The sequence below is a fragment of the Lithobates pipiens genome, unplaced genomic scaffold, assembly GCF_037356315.1.
Source record: "Lithobates pipiens isolate NorthernLeopardFrog02 unplaced genomic scaffold, aLitPip1_a1.2 Scaffold_19, whole genome shotgun sequence".
Taxonomy (NCBI): Eukaryota; Metazoa; Chordata; class Amphibia; order Anura; family Ranidae; genus Lithobates; species Lithobates pipiens.
The window spans coordinates 141,774,198-141,793,210 of NW_027507764.1; the positions used below are offsets into that span (position 1 = coordinate 141,774,198).

Here is a 19,013-nt window from a genome sequence, read left to right on the forward strand (position 1 = left end):
TGTAATATTAAAATTTGTCTGATGATCTGAATCATTTAAATGTGAGATATATGCATATCAATAAAAAAAATAAAAAATAAATCATGAAGGGGGCAAATACTTTTTCACAACACAGTATGTATAAATATTTTGCCTTTCCTTTCAATTTCACAGTTTATGGGTTGTTTTACAAGGTGTGGAGAAAGCTTTTTTTTTTTTTTTTGGCTGTACTTCTGTAGATCAGTGTTTCTCAACCTTTTTGAAGTCAAGGCACCCTTTAAACTTATGGACAATCTCGAGGCACCCCATTCTAAAATCTAAAAACTGATTCTAATAGTTCTACATAATGCAGCAACATCCACACATGTAGGACACCAAACACTATAGGTGTTTTTTCTTCCAAAGCAAATACACCTTTGCATACTGGAACTGACTAGTATTCCAATGTTTCTCTTTTCCCTCAATCTCTATCCATCAGTCAGCTAATGTCACCCCAGTGCTGAAGGGAGAGGGGCACAGCAGGGGCAAACATGGATTCTGTCGAGGTGACAGACATCCTCCTTATGAACTAGCGACATCATTGGTTGTTATGATGCCAGCGTCTAGAAAGTCATAATGGTGCATAATGAAAACCTGTGGCTTTGTGTAAAAAAAATAGCAGGATTCATTCACCTGCTGGCTTGTATACAATTTTTGATACATTTTAGGCATTTTGCCAAGGCACCCTGGTTGAAAAAGGCTTCTGTAGATCACAGAGTGGCACAGTTCGTTCTCCAGAGCCAGTGCAGGCTCTGGAAAGATCCTGACCATGTGTCATCAGGATCCACCCAGGTGACCGGACCAGCAGCTGGCACAACCGCTCAGCGTACCGCTGAGAGCATGAGCCAGCGGCTCCCCCCTCCACAGCCTGGAACACCAGTGAGTGCTGGAGAGTCAGAGCAGAGAGCAGGTGACTAAGAGCCCTTTCACACTGAGCCGCAGGCAGCGTTAGCGCTAATAGAATGCATTAAGGTGAAAAAACATGAGGGTTTACAACCCCTTTAAATAAATGAATAATAATAAAATAAATAAAAGCGAACGTAAAAGTAAAAAAAAAAAAAAAAAAAACTGCAACAAATGATAGTTTTCGCTATTGGGGAATTAAACACCAAAGCTCAAAAAATGCTGTATAAAAATATGTCAAAATCATGTAAAAAAAAAAAAAAAAAAGCTGGAAAAAAGCCTGTGTGTCAATGCACACATCAGAGTTGATTTACTAAAGGCAAATCCACTGTGGGCTTGAAGTGTATTCGCTGTAGATCTCTGCTGATTTCTATCACCCAATGACTTGCAAGCAAAAAAGCAGTTTTTTTTTCTTGCATGTCTCCCCTCAGATCTACAGCGACTGCACTTCCCAGTGCACAGTGGATTTGCCTTCAGTAAATAAAGCGCACAGGCTTTTAGCAGAGTTTAGAAGCTGCTTCGGTTAGGGGGAGCTTAAACCTCCTTCTGCTCAACGTGGAAGAATCGCATTCAGGATAGGAACGTTTCGACCACCGTCTGCAGTAAAATTAGAAAAACGCAGAACTAAATTGCCATGTTTTCCCGCTGCAAATTTAGGCAGAGTGTACATACAGACACGCATCTTTCACATCTCCACGTTCCAAATTGAGGGCAGAAACTGCGTTCCCCTTTAATTTTTTTAAATAGCAACCCAAACGCGGCCCGATTTTCCCGCAATTCATCAGGCGATAATTGCAGTAAAAACACAAATACAGAATCGCAGGTCACCCAACAGGAGCTTCTTTTGAGCAACAGGTGTTCCCGCAATTCTATTTGCGTGTTCTTACTGCGATTGTTGCCCCCATATGGAGCCTACATGCGTCAAGTGGTATTGCTGCCAGGGGGAATGGAGTGTGGGAAAGATAGGGACCAGTGTGCATGAGACCTTCCATGTAGGTATTAGTGTGAATACAGATTTACCCCAGCAGGCTCTATACTTCACTGACAAGTCATGCAGCTCTGGCCCTCCCGCTGTACAGGTGATCGGTGTCTCCCCCTCCCCCTATACACATTCCACCAGCTGCTCCCAGTCCACAGAGCTCAACGTCAGAGAAATTCCTCTGCCGTCAGCTGACCGGGCACGTGTACCGGAAGTGACGTATGTGCTGAGAGAAGTGGAAAGAAAACAATTGCAGAGGCTGGCACGCGGAAGTTGTCGGGTGTGCGGGCACATCACAGCTTAGCGGCCGATACGGGACTCCGCTCTCTGGTGTATCCCTCCGCCTCAACACAGCCGTCCAGGGGGGTATTCCCAGGTAATACGACTGAGGAACACGGTATATGCGTGTCTCCTGGAGTGCTTGAGCCCCGTTATGAGGAGGAGGTGGATGAGTGTGTTTCGGTGAGGCTCCCTAGGTCGTATGACGCCGGTTTCTACGCAGAACCTGCCTGTCCGTTCTCAACAGGTCACTACAGGCCTCTCTGGCGTAGTTTGGACTATAGGGGGCGTGTCTTACTCTGCGTCATTGCTAGCCAGGTTTGTTCTGTGCGTGCTGCGTGAAGGGGCGGGGCTCACACTGCAGGTGTTTAGATTGGCGGTGGTCAGGTGTACCCGCTGTGTGGGCGGGGCTGGCACAGCATGTGTTTGAATGTGTAGTCAGGAGTTGACCGCTGTCTAAAGTGAAGGAGTGGGGCTGACATTCATAGTCACGTGCTGGGGTTGGTGCTCAGGTGTACCTTCTATGTCAGAGGTCTCCAAACTATGGCCTTACGGGAACTACAATTCCCATCATGCCTAGTCGTGTCTGTGAATGTCGGGAACTTCAATTCCCATCATGCCTAGTCATGTCTGTGAATGTCAGACTTTTGCGATGCCAAAGTGTACGTTGGAACAGCTGCAGCGTCGTAGTTTGGAGATCCCTGCTATGTCATGAGTGCTAAACCTGTGGCTCTCCAGCTTTTTTGGAACTCCCATCTTGCCTCTGCGAGTCATGCTTATGCCAGCCTTGCAATGCATCATGGCACTTTCTATTTCCATTACAGCTGGCGGGCCACGTAGGGTCACCACCTCATCCCTTTAAAACTGAACACCTATTGATTACACAGGTTTTGTGGCTAATTAAAGTGGGAGCGCGAGTCGCGCTGCGCAATAAGGATGGACCCGCTGCCTCTGGGATCTGTGTGTTTCCCAGCAGGCAGCGGGGGACTTTCGGAAAGGGGCGTAGATCTACACCCCTTTCCGCAGAGAGCGATCCCGGAAGTGGGTGCAGATTACTGTACAGGTACCTGCACCCCCCTCCCCCCTGAAAGGTGCCGATTGTGGCGCCGGAGGGGGGGAGGATTCCAATGAGCGGAAGGTCCACTTTAGGGTGGACCTCCGCTTTAAGGTGGTAAGTAAACTCACTTGGTGCCTTATCTGCATTAAATTAGCCTCAGAACCTGTGTAATCAATAGATGTTCAGTTTTAAAGGGATGAGGTGGTGACCCTATGTGGCCACAGGTTGAGCACCCACGCTCTATGTGGATGTTGTAGAGACCCCTCAGTGTTTGTTTATAACCTGGTTAACTACACAATAGCACCGCCACTGGTTTGTATTTGAACCTCCTATAACAAAGGGACATTTTAACTTTGCCTGGTTTGATGTTAAAAATACCTGTTCGGAATGTTTGTTGTGGAACTTTACCCATAACAGCCTGAAGATAAAACAATGTTCTTTAGTATGGAACATCCATTCCACATTGATAATTATGCTACCAAAATGTATGTGTGCTGTAAATTGCCTCCAGCATTGTTCCTGTTTCTTCTTGCTGGAGGCTGCCATTTTGCTGAAGCCCAGAGCCCCAGAGCAGCAGTAAATCGTGAAGCTAAACTAAACCCATCAATTTAACCCTTTAAAAAAAAAAAAGTGGATTGCTGTCACATTTGCTTATGTCTTTAAACTGTCAAACCATTTAATGGCTGGGGTATTAACTGAGCACAGCACCATGGAAGTTGCAGATCATACAGAGGTAGCTTTCTTGGCTGTAAAGGATAGGAGGCTTTCATTCCGTTATCAGCCTCTACAAACTCAGCAGTAAGACTCCAGATCTCTCCTCTGCGCTTAAAAACATTCATAACACCAAGATAAATGTGATCAAATGCTTTTTGATTTTTAAAAATGGCGCTGTTTGCATCCTGGTAAAATGTAAGTGATGTCAGGTCATTGCTTTCCAGGTTACCATATTACAGAGCCAAACAAAGTCGATTCACTCTTTGTTTGGCCCTGTGATCAGCCAGTGGAAACACCAGCTGGTCAATTCGGACTACTGTGGGATGGGAGATCCCGGTAGAGCTGCAGAAGGTGGTGTGAGGGGAGGGGGACGTCCCCTCCCACTGTTTGTAAAATAAATCCGGAGGCTAGATAGCAGCAAGGATGCTTTTACAAGAGAGCTGACCACTGGCTCTTAAAAAAATAAAAATAAAAAAAAGGTACCTGGTTGATGCCTGAAGCTGCAGGCATCATCTTGGTATAACAACTTGAAGTCTAGCTATGTACGAGCATGTCGCTTGGCGGCAAGGGGTTAAACTGTATGCCAACTGTCATTTCTTTGTTTTAGATAGAGTGGGTAAGGATTAAAGTGGTTGTAAACCCTTACAAACCACTTTGACCTACAGGTAAGCCTAGATTAAGGCTTACCTGTAGGTCCAAGCAATATCTCCTAAACCTATATGGTTTAGGAGATATTTGCCCGAAAATGGGCACCGCTGTCTACGGCGCATGCGCCGTAGACAGCGGCGCGCAGGCGCACTAAACGCGGCAGTTCCAAGAATGGAGCTGCCGCATTTGTCGACTCCCGTGCGCATGCGCGGGAGTGACGTCATCGCGGCTTCGCCGAATGACAGCGGCGGAGCTGCGAGACGCGACTCCCGTGCGCATGCGCGGGAGTGACGTCATCGCGGCTTAGCCGCTGTCATTCGGCGCAGCTGCGAGACGCCACCAGCAAGATGGATGCGGCGGACTACAGGGGACAGCGGCGACTTCGCTGGCTCCTGTGTCAGGTAAGTGACACATAATGGGCTACTATGCGATGCATAGTAGTCCATTATGCTTTACCTTTGCAGGGAATGAAAGAGGAAGTAAAACCCATCAGGGTTTACTTCCTCTTTAAAACCCTTGTCAGGTTTTCAATTCAATCAGATGCTTCATTGGAGTGATATCACCTCACTTCCTGTTCTGTTGACAATGTGGAAGGGCTTGTTCACACCAGCGAGTAGCACTGACCACACAGCTGCTGGTTTGTGTTGAGAGGAAATGGTGCCAGTGTGCCAATCCGAGTGCATAGAACTGTTTATTTTTTTATTTCTTAGGACTTTATTGAAATGTCACCAGTGACTTTGCATTCAGTTCTTATTCCTGTAGCATGGAGCAGTGCGGTAGTTTTCATCCCATTGCTACACTGCAACACTGCCTCATAGGTAAGAAGGCATCCAGTGCAGTCCCAGTGTACCTGCTATCAATGACCCAAAGCCTAAGTGCTGGTTCACACACGGGCGACTCAGATCCGACTTCAAGTCGCCCCAAGTCACCTCAGGTCGCACAACATGTAGAAATCAATGTAAGTGAATGAGAGCTGTCTTAATGCACACTACTGAAGTCGCTCCGACTTCAGAAAAGGTTTCTGTACTACTTCAATCCGACTTGTAGGCGACTTGTACCCATTGATTTCAATGGAGGTCGCCTCCAAGTCGGATTTCCATCTATACAGAGGCAACTCTCAGAATTATCAGCTCTCAAAAGGAGTTCCCCCCGAGAGCTCATTCTCTGATTGGCCACGGCAAGTCGCCTAGCCTGGGGCGACTTAAAGTAGTGTTGTAAGTCGTGTCCAAGTCACGTCAAGTTGCCTCCAAAAGTTGTGTTGCCCCTGTGTGAACCGAGCCTTACTGTGGAAATTACACAAAAATTACCCTTGCGATGAGGCCCCTTTAAATGTTTGTTAAAAAGGAACTTCACCCAGCTATAAAAAACAAAACAAAAAACACTACCACATAATTATCATCCCATGAAGTCCAGCCCTGGCTTTCTGTCAGCCAAAGTTCAGGTGCTCCTCTCTGTTGTCAGTTTCACACAGTTACTCAGTGCAAAACCTGCCAGTGCCAATCAGTGCCACCTGGCACCGCCAACCAGTGCCACAAAAAATCAGCGCCACCTGCCAGTGCCACCTGCCATCGCCAACCAGTGCCGCCACCAATCAGTGCCATCTGCCACTGACAGCCAGTGCCACCTCCAACCAGTGCTATCTGCCACTGCCAATCAGTGCCACATGCCTGCGCCACAGCCAATCAGTGCCACCTGCCAGTGCCATCTATCAGTGCCACCTGCCAGTGCCAACCAATGCCAACTGCTAGTGCCATCTGTCAGTTTCATGTGCCAACCAGTGCCACCTGCCAGCGGCAACCAGTGCCACCTGCCTCTGCCACCTGCGAGTGCCAACCAGTGCCACCTGCCAGTGCCACCTGCCTAAGCCAACCAGTGCCACCTGCCAGAGCCAACCAGTTCCATCTGTTGCCAGCCTTACTCTTTCTGGTCAGCCCATAACCCTGATGTAAAAGTGTTACATTGGAGTTATTGACTGGGTGCTTTGTTGTGAGTTAGGGTTAGGGGGCGAAAATTACTGGTCTTACCCCAGGAGCTGACAATTCATACCACTCTAAAAAAAACTGTCTCCTAACTTTTTTTAATTGGCTCCTAGATTCAAAGCAAATTTGTCAAGCTCTGGACTATATCATCCTGGCCTAGGCAAGGAATGAGGAAGTGGGAGTGTGAACTTGTAGATAAAGGTACTTGCTATCGAAAAAGAAAATGCTTACAAATGTGTAATGCCACATAAACACGAGCGGAATGTCTGACAGAAAAAGTCAGACGGAAGCTTTTCATCGTATATTGCGATCGTGTGTATGATTTTTTTTTCTCGAAAATTCAGATGGACCTAGAAATAGAAAATTTTTCAATATTTCAGACGGAACCAATTCCTATCGGGGAAAACTGCTAGTCTGTATACTGTTCCGAAGGACCATAAATGACGCATGCTGTAAAGCAATTAGGAGACGGAAGCTAATGGCTTCTGGCTACGTCTCTTCTACAATAAAGATTTATATTCTTCTTCCTCTCAAGATGCTTTGGAATGTACAGTCACAGTAAGCTGCTCATGCACAGCCAGTGTACATTCTTGGTACACCTTGATGCTGTGCACATGCAAAGGAATTATGTCATCCTGGCCGGGCCAATCAACGGGGGCCAAAGAAGGGGGAGAGAAAATGTCAGCATCGGTGAGGGAGTTTTCAAACTTGGCATTTCTAGTGCAGAGGTGATTGTTAAAGGGTTCAGGTTCACTTTACAGGTGTCCATAGATGGATTGAATTTGCGATCTATCTATGGGCAGGCTGGACTACCGATTGACTTCTGTACAACCAACCTGTCAGGTTTTTATTGAACGATCTGTACCACAGGTTGCAGTGGCACTGATTAGTGGCTTCCTGCCGTCGGAACACAATGGCACTGCATGAGTGATTTCTCCATCCACCTCGAATGTGTAAATGGGGGAATCTGATCATTATTTTTAGTTCAACTGGCTGGTCGGATGATAAAAAAAAAAAATTGATGTATGACCAGCTTTAGAGAGACAGGGTAATTGTACAGGAGAATAGTGATAGGTCTATTGTCCTTTTGTGAGTTGGTGGTGGGCACTTCAAATTACACAATGGATGGCACATTACAAAATGTAGAAAGTTATCACCCCTATGGACCACAGCGATTGTTGTTTTGAAGAAGGGCGCACGTGAGGCCCTGAAATGTTGGCATTTGCCTTGTGTTGTAGTTCTTTCCAAACACAAAATGCTGAAAAGTATGTCTTTGAGGTCTGGTGACTTTCTTCTACATTCTCACAGTGGGGAGGGTTGGTAAAGTTGGTGCCACTATACAGGGAGATGCTTACAATCAGATGTCTGAGGATATCGGGACCTAGTCACAAATAATCTTTAGTTGGTGGTGGCCTGAGGTGATTATGTACTTTATTGTAAGGAGACAGAGCAGGAATTTAATGAAAGGAGTCCATTTGTAGCATTATGTTGTCCAGTCCATTGAAATCAGTCCTTCTGAAATAGTAAATGTCACTTATTAGAACAGAGTCATCAAAGATGCTTATTTTTTGCATATTGATTTGATGATGATTTCAATGGGCAGGAGCGGTATACCCCATCCAAAGATGCTGCTAGCAGGACTTTTTTTTACCGTTCTGCTAGAGCACCACTCCAGTGTGAAAGCCCCAAGAGTCACAGCAGCGTCTGTTTCAGGGCACTTTGCAGGTGCTATTTTTAGCTCTGTAGTGCCTGCAAAGCTCACCAGTGCGAAAGGGTCTAATAGTAGATGTAGTCAACCAAGGCCCCATTTGCATTGGGCTGCACTCAGCTATTTTGTTTAGCACAAAGCATCTGAATGGGACATCAATATTATCTGTATACGGAAGTGTGAAGATCAGGAAAATAATGTACTTTCATGTGCCTATATTTTTCTCCTGTGCAAAACAAGAAACAAACTGCTGTCAGGTTTATAAGAGACTGTCAGCAACCGTCTCGGTGCTGCAAAAGACTGCTTGTATGCTAAACTGCTAGAGACTGCTAACGCTTTACTGGAGGCTGCCTTTGATTACTGATGTGGATGGATGCTGCTAGTGTTGCCTGGCTCCTTGCCATAGGCTGCCGAGGAAGGCTGGCACCTTCCCGCAGAATGCCAATGAAGGTCAGCGCTTGGCCTTTGGCTGCGTCCAGGTTATCGGAGACTGTCACGGACTGTCACGGATCATGATGGCTGAGGCATTGCTGTCAGATTTTAACCAGTTCCCAACTGGTGCACGCCGATGTACGTTGGCAGAATGTCACGGGCAGGCATATTGGCGTACAGGAACGTCCATTTTTAAATGCTGCCCTGCCATCGCGTGCGCGCTGTGAGTCCGGTCGCGGGGATGTCGGCGATCATCTCATGGTGCGGCTGTTCTGCCTAGCAACAAGTGACGCTGATCTCTGCTCCATGTGATTGGGGCAGAGATCAGCATTCACTAACACAAAGCCCAGCCCCCCACAGTTAGTAACACACCCTAGGAACATCTAACCCCTACACTGCCACCCCCTGGTTAACCCCTTCACTGCCAGTGTCATTTACACAGGAATCAATGCATTTGTATAGCATTGATTGCTGTATAAATGACAATGGTCCCAAAAATGTGTCAAAATGTCCGATGTGTCCGTCACAATGTCGCAGTCGAAATAAAAATTGCTGATCGCCGCCATTACTAGTAAAAGAAAAAAAATGATTAATAAAAATGCCATAAAACTGTCCCCTATTTTGTAAACGCTATAACTTTTGTGCAAACCAATCAATAATCGCTTATTGTTATTGTTGTTTTTTTTTTTTTTTACCAAAAATATGTAGAAGAATATGTATCGGCCTAAACTGAGGGGAAAAAATCGTTTTTTTTTATATATTTTTGGGGGATATTTATTATAACAAAAAGTAAAAAATTATGCGTTTTTTTTTTCTTCAAATTGTCGCTCTATTTTTGTTTATAGCGCAAAAAAGAAAAACTGCAGAGGTGATCAAATACCACCAAAAGAAAGCTCTATTTGTGGGAAAAAAAGGACGTCAATTTTGTTTGGGAACCACGTTGCACGACCGTGTAATTGTCAGTTAAAACGACGCAGTGCCGAATCGCAAAAAGTGGTCTGGTCTTTGACCAGCAAAATGGTCCGGTCTGAAAGTGGTTTAAGAAACTGCCATTGACCTCCCCAGTCTCCTAAATGACTGCTTGTACCAGCCAACATATTGGACTGATGGCATGTTATAGACCTCCTCCTTATACAGTGCCTTGCAAAAGTATTCACCCCCCTTTGCTTTTTACCGATTTTGTTACATTACAGCCTTTTGGCTCAATGTTTTTTTTAATCTGAATTATATGTGATGGATCAGGACACAATAGTCTAAGTTGGTGAAGAAAAATTAGAAAATTATATACATAAAACTATTTAAAAAAAATAAAAAACGGATAATTGGCATGTGCGTATGTATTCACCCCCCTTTGTTATGAAGCCCATAAAAAGCTCTGGTGCAACCAATTACCTTCAGAAGTCTCATAATTGGTGAAATGATGTCCACCTGTGCAATCTAAGTGTCACATGATCTGTCCTTACATATACACACCTTTTTGAAAGGCCCCAGAGACAACATCTAAGCAAGAGGCACCACTAACCAAACACTGTCGTGAAGACCAAGGAACTCTCTAAACAAGTAAGGGACAATTTTGTTGAGAAATACAAGTCAGGGTTCGTTTATAAAAAAAAAAATATCCAAATCTTTGATGATCCCTAAGAGCACCATCAAGTCTATCATAACCAAATGGAAAGAACATGGCACAACAGCAAACCTGCCAAGAGACGGCCGCACACCAAAACTCATGGACCGGGCAAGGACAGCAGTAATCGGAGAGGCAGCACAGACCTGAGGTAACACTGGAGGAGCTGCAGAGTTCCAAAGCAGAGACTGGAGTATTGTACATAGGACGACAATAAGCCATACGCTCCATAGAGTTGGGCTTTATGGCAGAGTCCCCAGAAGAAAGCCATTACTTTCAGCAAAAAACAAAATGGCACATTTTGAGTTTGCGAAAAGGCATGTGGGAGACTCCCAAAATGTATGGGAGGAAGGTGCTCTGGTCTGATGAGACACAAAATGCCGGGGGGGTGAATACAAAGCACTGTATCTTGCTAGTGGCTGCTAGAAACTACTGTTGCTAGAGATTGCTGCACACAGAAGGTTTTTCCTCTTAATGCATAAAATGGATAAAAAAAATAAAAAAATACCTTTTGCCTTACAACCACTTTAAATACAAACAAAAAAAAAAGCGCAGTGCCGAATCGCAAAAAGTGTTCTAGTCTTTGACCAGCAAAATGGTCTGGTCTGAAAGTGTTTTAAGAAACTGCCATTGACCTCCCCAGTCTCCTAAATGACTGCTTGTACCAGCCAACATATTGGACCGATGGCATGTTATATACCTCCTCCTTATACAGTGCCTTGCAAAAGGTCTGTGCTGCCTCTCCGATTACTGCCGTCCTTGCCCGGTCCGTGAGTTTTGGTGTGTGGCTGTCTCTTGGCAGGTTTGCTGTTGTGCCATGTTCTTTCCATTTGGTTATGATAGACTTGATGGTGCTCTTGGGGATCATCAAAGATTTGGATATTTTATATTTTAAATTAGTAAATGTTATGACGCCTATGTGTCACCACTGGGGGCTGTATGGAGCACATGCCTTCTCATGCTTCCTCAAAAGATCACGATGTGTCCAGAACAGCAGGCTTCCTTTCTCTCCAGCCAGCAGCAGATCTCCGGTAAGTCTGGGGGGGGGGGGGTTCCTCCCCACCAGACACCCCCCACCTGTATTGTATTGTCCCCCTCTTCACAAGGAAGAGTGTCAGGAGAAAAAAAAGATTGGCACGCCGCCCTACTCGTCAAATGGCGGATTCCAGCAATTTACGCTGCTATATCCTCTGTGAACAAAAATGTGACTTGTCCTGTAGACAATGCTCAAATGCTGAAGGATCCAGCAGATAATAAGTTGGAATTCCTATTAAAAAAACAATATTTCTCTGGCAGGTTCAGTGGTTCAGCCTGCGCTGGCAGCGATCGGGGTATGTCATTCCTTAAAAGACCAGTTTAAAGAGGTGCTCAAGATTATTCCTGATCAGCACGCCCAAGATTTGGCCGGGATATCAGAGGCGTTATGTTTTACAGTAGATGCTATGAAAGATTCTATTCTCCAAGCCTCAGAGCTTATGCTCGGGCTGGTACATGTGCGTAGAGTTCTATGGTGGAAAAATTGGTCAGCCGAAGCGCCATACAAAAATAGCTTTTGAATAGCTTTTAATTGTGTCCGTGAAATTCTCCCTCCCGTCAAAAAATGCCTCCTCTGATGTGCGCATGCACCATGGTCGCGTCACTCCAGCTGATCGCCAAAACAGCTGGAGTGCAGCTCCGTCCTGCTCATGCGTCGGCACTTTTTGATAGAGGGGACATATCGATAGAACACCGGCACCAAGAGGATAAAGTGTGTAAAGAAATATGATCGGCAATGCACCCGACAGTGAGTGGGGTTTAGTCTTTCTATAAAGATTCAGGTTGCTATTCTGTTCAGTAATCAGTAGCTTTCTAATGTTACAATAATGAAGACTACTTGATCTCCTTGAAACTCACAGAAATACTTCTATAGAAGATAATGGAGTTTGTGAGATTAGTGCCTTTATAAAGGCTACAAGAAGATAGAACAAGCTGGCCATATGCCAATTTGTCTGGTACCTTTCTTGTTTTCTTATTTTAACAGTTTTGAGGGGGAAAAAATGTCATTAGGACATCTATTGCATCTCCCATTATTCATCATCCTCAAATAGTAATAGGCAATAGGAAAAAACAAAAACTCTGTTTACTGTCTAACAGATAAGTTATGAGGCATTTTGGAGTAAGATAATCAGAACCAACCTTATCTGCTAATGCAGCTTTGTAACTTTTCCTGGAGAGTGCAAAAACTGGAAACTGGCTACCTTTTTTGTTTTATACTGTTTTGCAACCAAAGCATTGAGTCAATAGTCAATGGTGAGAGGTGGAGACATTTAGATGCATTACAGGTTTTTGTATTATCAGCGGGATAGAGGTCCTGTTTTGTTTCATTTTTTGAGGGCCCACAATAAAGGGCATTGCATTCTCTAATGAAAATGCCCTGTAAAGAAACCTTTTGGGTTTAGCGCTTGTTTACACATATGTAGTCGAACGTGTTTTTAAACGCAGTATGATTGTATATATCAGAAAAATGAATGTGTTTCAGTGAACCTAGTTTACACCAATGCAGTGCTTTTTAAAAGTACAGCATACTGCACATGAATGCACCTCCAGTGCATGTAAATGCAAAAATAATGCAAAAAAAACGTACTGCAAATGCATGTAAACACAAGGGGATTGTTGCATAAACAAACCCTTAAAGTCAACTCTGGGAAGCCTAAGGCCTCATGTACATGGCTGCTGGTAAACGGACGTTTAGGAGCAGTTGGGCATTTTTTTTGTTTTATTTTTCAGCTGCACCTGAATTCTCCTGTTATCCTATCAGTACATGCACACAGGGTCGTTTATAATCGTTTCCAGGCAGTTGAGTTTGGAAGCATTGTTTGGAACACAAAAAAATGCGTTCAGGACGGATGTTCAGATGCATTTGAAACGCCAAACGCCTGTAACAGCTTATAAATGCATGTAAACGCGGTAACTCGTGTTTAGCCGCATTTCGTTTACAGACGTTTTTCACGTTTACAGACGTTTGGCTATTTGAAAAAAGAAACCGCTTCTAAACATAAATGTGGCAAAATGGATATTTTAAACGTCGGTTACTATCTGTAAAGTTAAATTGTTCAGGAGAGGTTGTAAAAATGTACACGAAGCCTTATAATATTAACCAACAATGCAACCGATATATTCGAGTTTTAAGGACTTTATGATCTGTCCCCAGTGCCATAGGCACGGCATAGGCAACTTGCCGTTTGTTTCATATGGTGCAAACATTGTGAATGGCACCCCAACATACCTACAAAAAAATGTAGGTGTGCTGCAACACAACACCGCATAAAGCACAGCGTCCTAGGTCTGTGCTGCCAAAAATGCAGACGGCCACTATTTTTATGTATGTTGTGCAGAGTAATACATTGTGGTTTCATTGGATCATAATGTATTGTATACATCAGTTAATTGTATAAAAATACTGTGCAAGGTCAGATCTAGCCTGTTTGATGTAGGGGTGCAGTAAAAAATGTTGGGGGGGGGGGGGGGCGGTCAGAGGATGAAAGGTCATCAGGGCAGTGTAGAAGGCCCAGTAGGGCAGATGGTAGGGCAGTGTACAGTGGTCAGCGGGGCGGAGGACAGGAGTCACTTCTGGCAGGGCACAGGCCACAGGAGTTCCTTCTCCCCACACAAAGCATAGCTGAGATCAGTATATTGCCAGATTTGGTTGGTATAGTGCCAGATTTGGTGGTATAGTGGCAGGTTATGGCAGTGGCGTTTCAGATTAGGGTAGTATAGTGTCAGGTCAGAGAAATATAGTGGCAGGTTAAGGTAGTGTCAGGTTAGGGCAGTACAGTGGCAGGTCAGGGTAGTATAGTGGCAGGTTAGGGCTGACCGTGCGATAGTGACAGTGGCTGTAGATGAAGACTCCCCCGACTGCTGTGTCAACTTCTCCCCTTTTCCCTTCTTCAACTTTGGGATCAGGCAGAGTGAAGGTGTCTGTGGGAGGAGTATAGGAGGCTGCCACACCCCCCACCCTGCCCACCAACTCCTGCAGACAACAGGGGAGTAGTACAGGCAACCTCCCCTGCTCCACTGGGTCCTCTGCTGATCTGATCATTGATGCAAGAGCATTGATGAGTATTGGGCAGTACATTTACAAAGCTGCATGGAGAGGGAATGTGCAGCTGTATGCAGGACAATTGTGAGGGGGGGGGGGTGGTTGGGGAGGTTTGCTTTGAGGGGGCCCAACTAAAATCTGGGGGGCATAGACCACCCCAGCACTCCCCTAGATCCAGCCTTGATGGTGTGTAGAGATTTTATTAAACATTGGAAAAGCTTTCAGCAAGCTTTACACAGCTTTGTTGAAGCCTATAAAGCATAACTGCTCTGCTGTACATACTGTTCTTATAAAAGCTGAAGCTGCTATGTACAAGGCCTTAGAGACATTTGGGTTTATTTACTAAAGGCAAATCCACTTTGCATTGCAAGTGCACTTGAAAGTGCACTGGAAGTGCACTTGGAAGTAAAGTCACCGTAGATCCGAGGAGGGTATGCAAGGAAAATAAAAAACAGCATTTTAGCTTGCACATGATTGGATGATAAAATCAGCAGAGCTTCCACTCATTTCAGATCTACCCCTTAGATTTAGAGCAACTGCACTTCCAAGTGCCATTTCATGTGCACTTGCAGTGCTTTCGTAAATAGCCCCCCTTGTGTTTTTCCTGTATTTAGTTCAGTAACTCAAAATGGATAGTGTGGGGTTGATGGGACGGGTAAGGTAACTGCGAGATGCATTTTTTCAGCCGATTGGAGTTCAGCCTTATAGTGCTAGTAAATGCTTTCCTTTTTTTCTTTTTAAAATAACAAACATTTCATACTCCCCTGCTCTGTGCAGTGGTTTTGCACAGAGCAGCCCCGATCCTTCTCTACTCAGGTCCCTTAGCGGCGTTCTTGGCCCCTCCCTCCTGCCAAGGGCCCCCTGAGCAAGCAGCTTGCAATGGGGGAACCTAAGCAGGCTTGTTTCCGAATCGCAGCTCTGCATGTCCATTTACACACGCACAGCTGTGGCTCGGCCTCTCCCCTCTCTCTCCTCATCGTCTCAGTGGCTGTGATTGACAGCAGCGGGAGCCAATGAGGGAGAGTTCCTGGAGAGCCGAGGCTCTTGTGCACATTGCTGGATTGAGATGGGTCTGAGGTAAGTATTAGGGGAGCTGCTGCACAGAGTAGGTTTTTTACCTTCGTGCATAGACAGTATGGGGAGGGCTGTTAGCGTTTGTTTGCTGTTTTGCTCACTCCTCAGCTGGACTGCTTTTGGACATTCGGAAACTTAAAGACTTCCTATGCTCTCCAATGAATGAGAAGGGGGGCGATATTGTCCTCAGGAGGGTGAAGGTCCATTTAATGTCTTTGTGGTACTTTGCTATAAAACTGAAGCTTGTGGGAAGGGGTTATAACCCTTAACATTTTTTTTTTTTTTTTAGCCTTGTCCAAATCCTCTTGTAGTTGGCAGTTTAATCCAACTTTTTCTGAATCCTGTGTCACACAGTGAAATCCATGAAAAGGGTTTTTTACGATGAGTACAAAATCCAGTTTTTGGTTAAAATGTTGGTACAGTGCATCTGGAAAATTTTTACATCGCTTCACTTTTTCCACACTCTGTTATGTTAAAGCCCTATTCCAGAATGGATTAAATTCATTATTTTCCACAAAATTCTACTGTGTGCTTAGGGTCGTTGTCCTGTTGGAAGATAAACCTTCGCCCCAGTCTGAGGTCCAGAGCACTCTGGAGTAGGTTTTCATCAAGGATGTCTCTGTACATTGCTGCATTCATCTTTCCCTCGATCCTGACCAGTCTCCAAGTTTCTGCCGCTGAAAAACATCCTCACAGAATGATGCTGCCACCACCATGCTTCACTGTAGGGATGGTATTGGCCAGGCGACGCTTGCCATTCAGTCTAAAGAGTTCAATCTCTGTTTTATCAGACCAGAGAATTTTCTTTCTCATGGTCTGAGAGTCCTTCAGGTGCCTTTTGACAAACTCCAGGTGGGCTGTCATGTGCCTTTTACTGAGGAGTGGCTTTCGTCTGGCAACGCTACCATACAGTCCCGATTAGTGGAGTGCTGCAGAGATGGTTGTTCTTCTGGAAGGTTCTCCTCTCTCCACAGAGAAATGCTGGAGCTCTGTCAGAGTGACCATCAGGTTCTTGGTCATCTCCCTGATTAAGGCTCTTCTCCCCCGATCGCTCAGTTTTACCGGGTGGTCTGCTCTATGAAGAGTCCTGGAGGTTCCAAACTTCCATTTATGGATGATGGAGGCCACTGTGCTCATTGGGACCTTCAATGCTGCAGACATTTTTCTGTACCCTTCCCCAGATCTGTGCCTCCATACAATCATATCTTTGAGGTCTACAGATGATTCCTTGGACTTCTTGGCTCGGTTGTGCGCTTGATTTTTGCTCTAACATGCATGTTTACTGTGAGACCTTTTATATAGACAGGTGTGCGCCTTTCCAAATCATGTGCAATCAACTGAATTTACCACATGTGGACTCCAAACAAGTTGTTAAAACATTTCAAGGCTGATCAGTGGAAACAGGATGCACCTGAGCTAAATTTTGAGCGTCATGGCAAAGGCTTTGAATACTTATGTACGTGGGATTTTTTTTTATTTTGAATAAATTTGCAAAGATTTCAAATTTTTCTTTCATGTTGTCATTGTGGGGTATTGTTTTTAGAATGTTGCGGAAATAATGAATTTAATCCTGTTTGCAATTTTTATGTTAGTTGTCAGTTATCACTATCAGATGTTTTGGCCCCTGTGTGGGCCTTACTGTTTTTATCTGCTTGAAGACCAATATAAGCAATTGGAACAGAAAATGTTGGTACATACCTGAGAGGGCTTTACAGTTGTGACTTTTGTGTGATAAACGTCTACTCAGTTATCTGCATTTTAAATATGTTCAGGTATATGCAGTCTGTTGTGTTAAGATTATTTATGAATTTTGTTGGCCTAATAGATTTTATCTTTAGACAGTTGACAAACGCATAATTTAGTGTAGCTTCTAAGTGAACTATAAACCTACAATAGTATATTCCATTTTGCAGGTTAAATATGTCGGCTTTGCAAGACCTTTCATCTCCAAACAGCACATCCAACTTCGCACATGTGATTTTTCAGAATGTGGCCAAGAGCTACCTTCCAAGTGCTCCTCTGGAATGTCACTACACCCTGACACAGTATATTCATCCTCATCCGAAAGACTGGGTTGGCATTTTTAAGGTATGGTTACACATTTAATTTAAGCTATAAATACAACATGTACAGTATATTGCATTGTGTTTTAAATTGACCAAAATATTACTGAAATGAATAGTCCATAACCTGTACTTGAGTTATTAAAATGTAAGGATGATGAAAAAAATCTATGTCTTGGCTTCACTACTTCCTGGTACTGTGTTTTTTGATTCTTGTCCAATCTTGATATATTCAACTGTCAAGATTTGCAAATATGTGATCAGATAATGGAACACAATGAGAATATCAGATACTTTAATGTTAACTAAAAGGGAATGAAAATTGTTTGGGATTATTTTCCTAGTGTTTTTTTAAAGGTTTTAAACTGTTTTTGTGTAAAATATATATATCTCTTATGTTTTCCCCAAAAAATGTACATGACAAAGAAATCCTAGAGCACTGTCTTAGCTAATTAGAGACCACAGCTGGCTGTCTACTTTGAGCACAATTTGTGTGACTGAGCCCACGTTCACGTTGGGCCGATTTGGCATGTCAAATCGCATGCCAAATTGGCGGCTAATGCCACCAATGGCACCGTCCGAATCAGTGCGGCGCCGCCTTTGCGGCACTGCACTGATTACCAGAAGTAGTTAATGTACTACTTTTGCCGACTTTGGGGGCAGTTTTATAATGTAAAAATCCAATAAATATTTTACAAAGTATAAACAAGTACATATTGGCAAATATTGATCTGAGAAGCTCTGAATCACAATATTTAATTAATGTATAGGATAAGTGCTAAACGTAGGTATTCCTGCGCCAACTCAAAGAAGAGATAGGTGGCGTACTGCTGCGCTCACTGGGGGAAATTTCTGAACCCAAAAAATTTAAAGAATAAGGAGATAGTGGAGCGCTGTACAAAGGGAACTGAGATAGAATCACACTATAAAGAATGAGGTAGCCAATGGCAATAGCTCCACTGGTAGTAAGCAAAGGTATCAGGTAATGGAATTACACAGGTAAGTATTTAGAATCAATAAAAGGAATTTAAAAAATAGTGTTGCATAACTTGATGTGCAGTAAAGTGCTTATTAGAACAAAGCCAGCATAAAAAACATGAGTGAAAGAATATACATTCCCATACAAAGTATGTGCAAAAATACAACAGGTGTGGCAGTGAGTATTAGTGGTAAAAAATTATAATAAAGTGCTGGTATCTCAAATCTAATGTGTGATCACAAATACAACAAAGTATAAAAAAAACATCAAAAGCGTAGATTATTAAAAAAAAAGTATTTTCATTCAGAAAAAATCCTTAAAGGCACGGTGTAGTGATATTTTGAATTAAAAAGTAAAGTGCTGGTGCTTATACACAATAGTCAATATAAAGGTGCTGCGGGTGGTGGGATGTCCTTTGAGATAATTATGAGTGTCCCCTTACCTTACTGCTGTAAGGTAACGGCATAGACTTGTGTAT

The 19,013-nt window shown here is 44.0% G+C and overlaps 1 protein-coding gene across 4 annotated transcripts in view; it reads left to right on the forward strand.

Moving 5' to 3' along the window:
- The first annotated feature begins 2,107 nt into the window (after positions 1-2,107).
- TAX1BP1 (Tax1 binding protein 1) overlaps positions 2,108-19,013 on the forward strand; it is a 160,157-nt gene continuing 143,251 nt past the window's right edge. For all 4 annotated transcript variants that reach the window (XM_077491348.1, XM_077491350.1, XM_077491349.1 and 1 more), the window contains exons 1-2: positions 2,108-2,276; positions 17,407-17,581. In XM_077491348.1, coding sequence (XP_077347474.1) covers positions 17,414-17,581 — 168 coding nt within the window. In that variant the 5' untranslated portion in view covers positions 2,108-2,276; positions 17,407-17,413. The remainder of the gene's footprint in view (positions 2,277-17,406; positions 17,582-19,013) is intronic.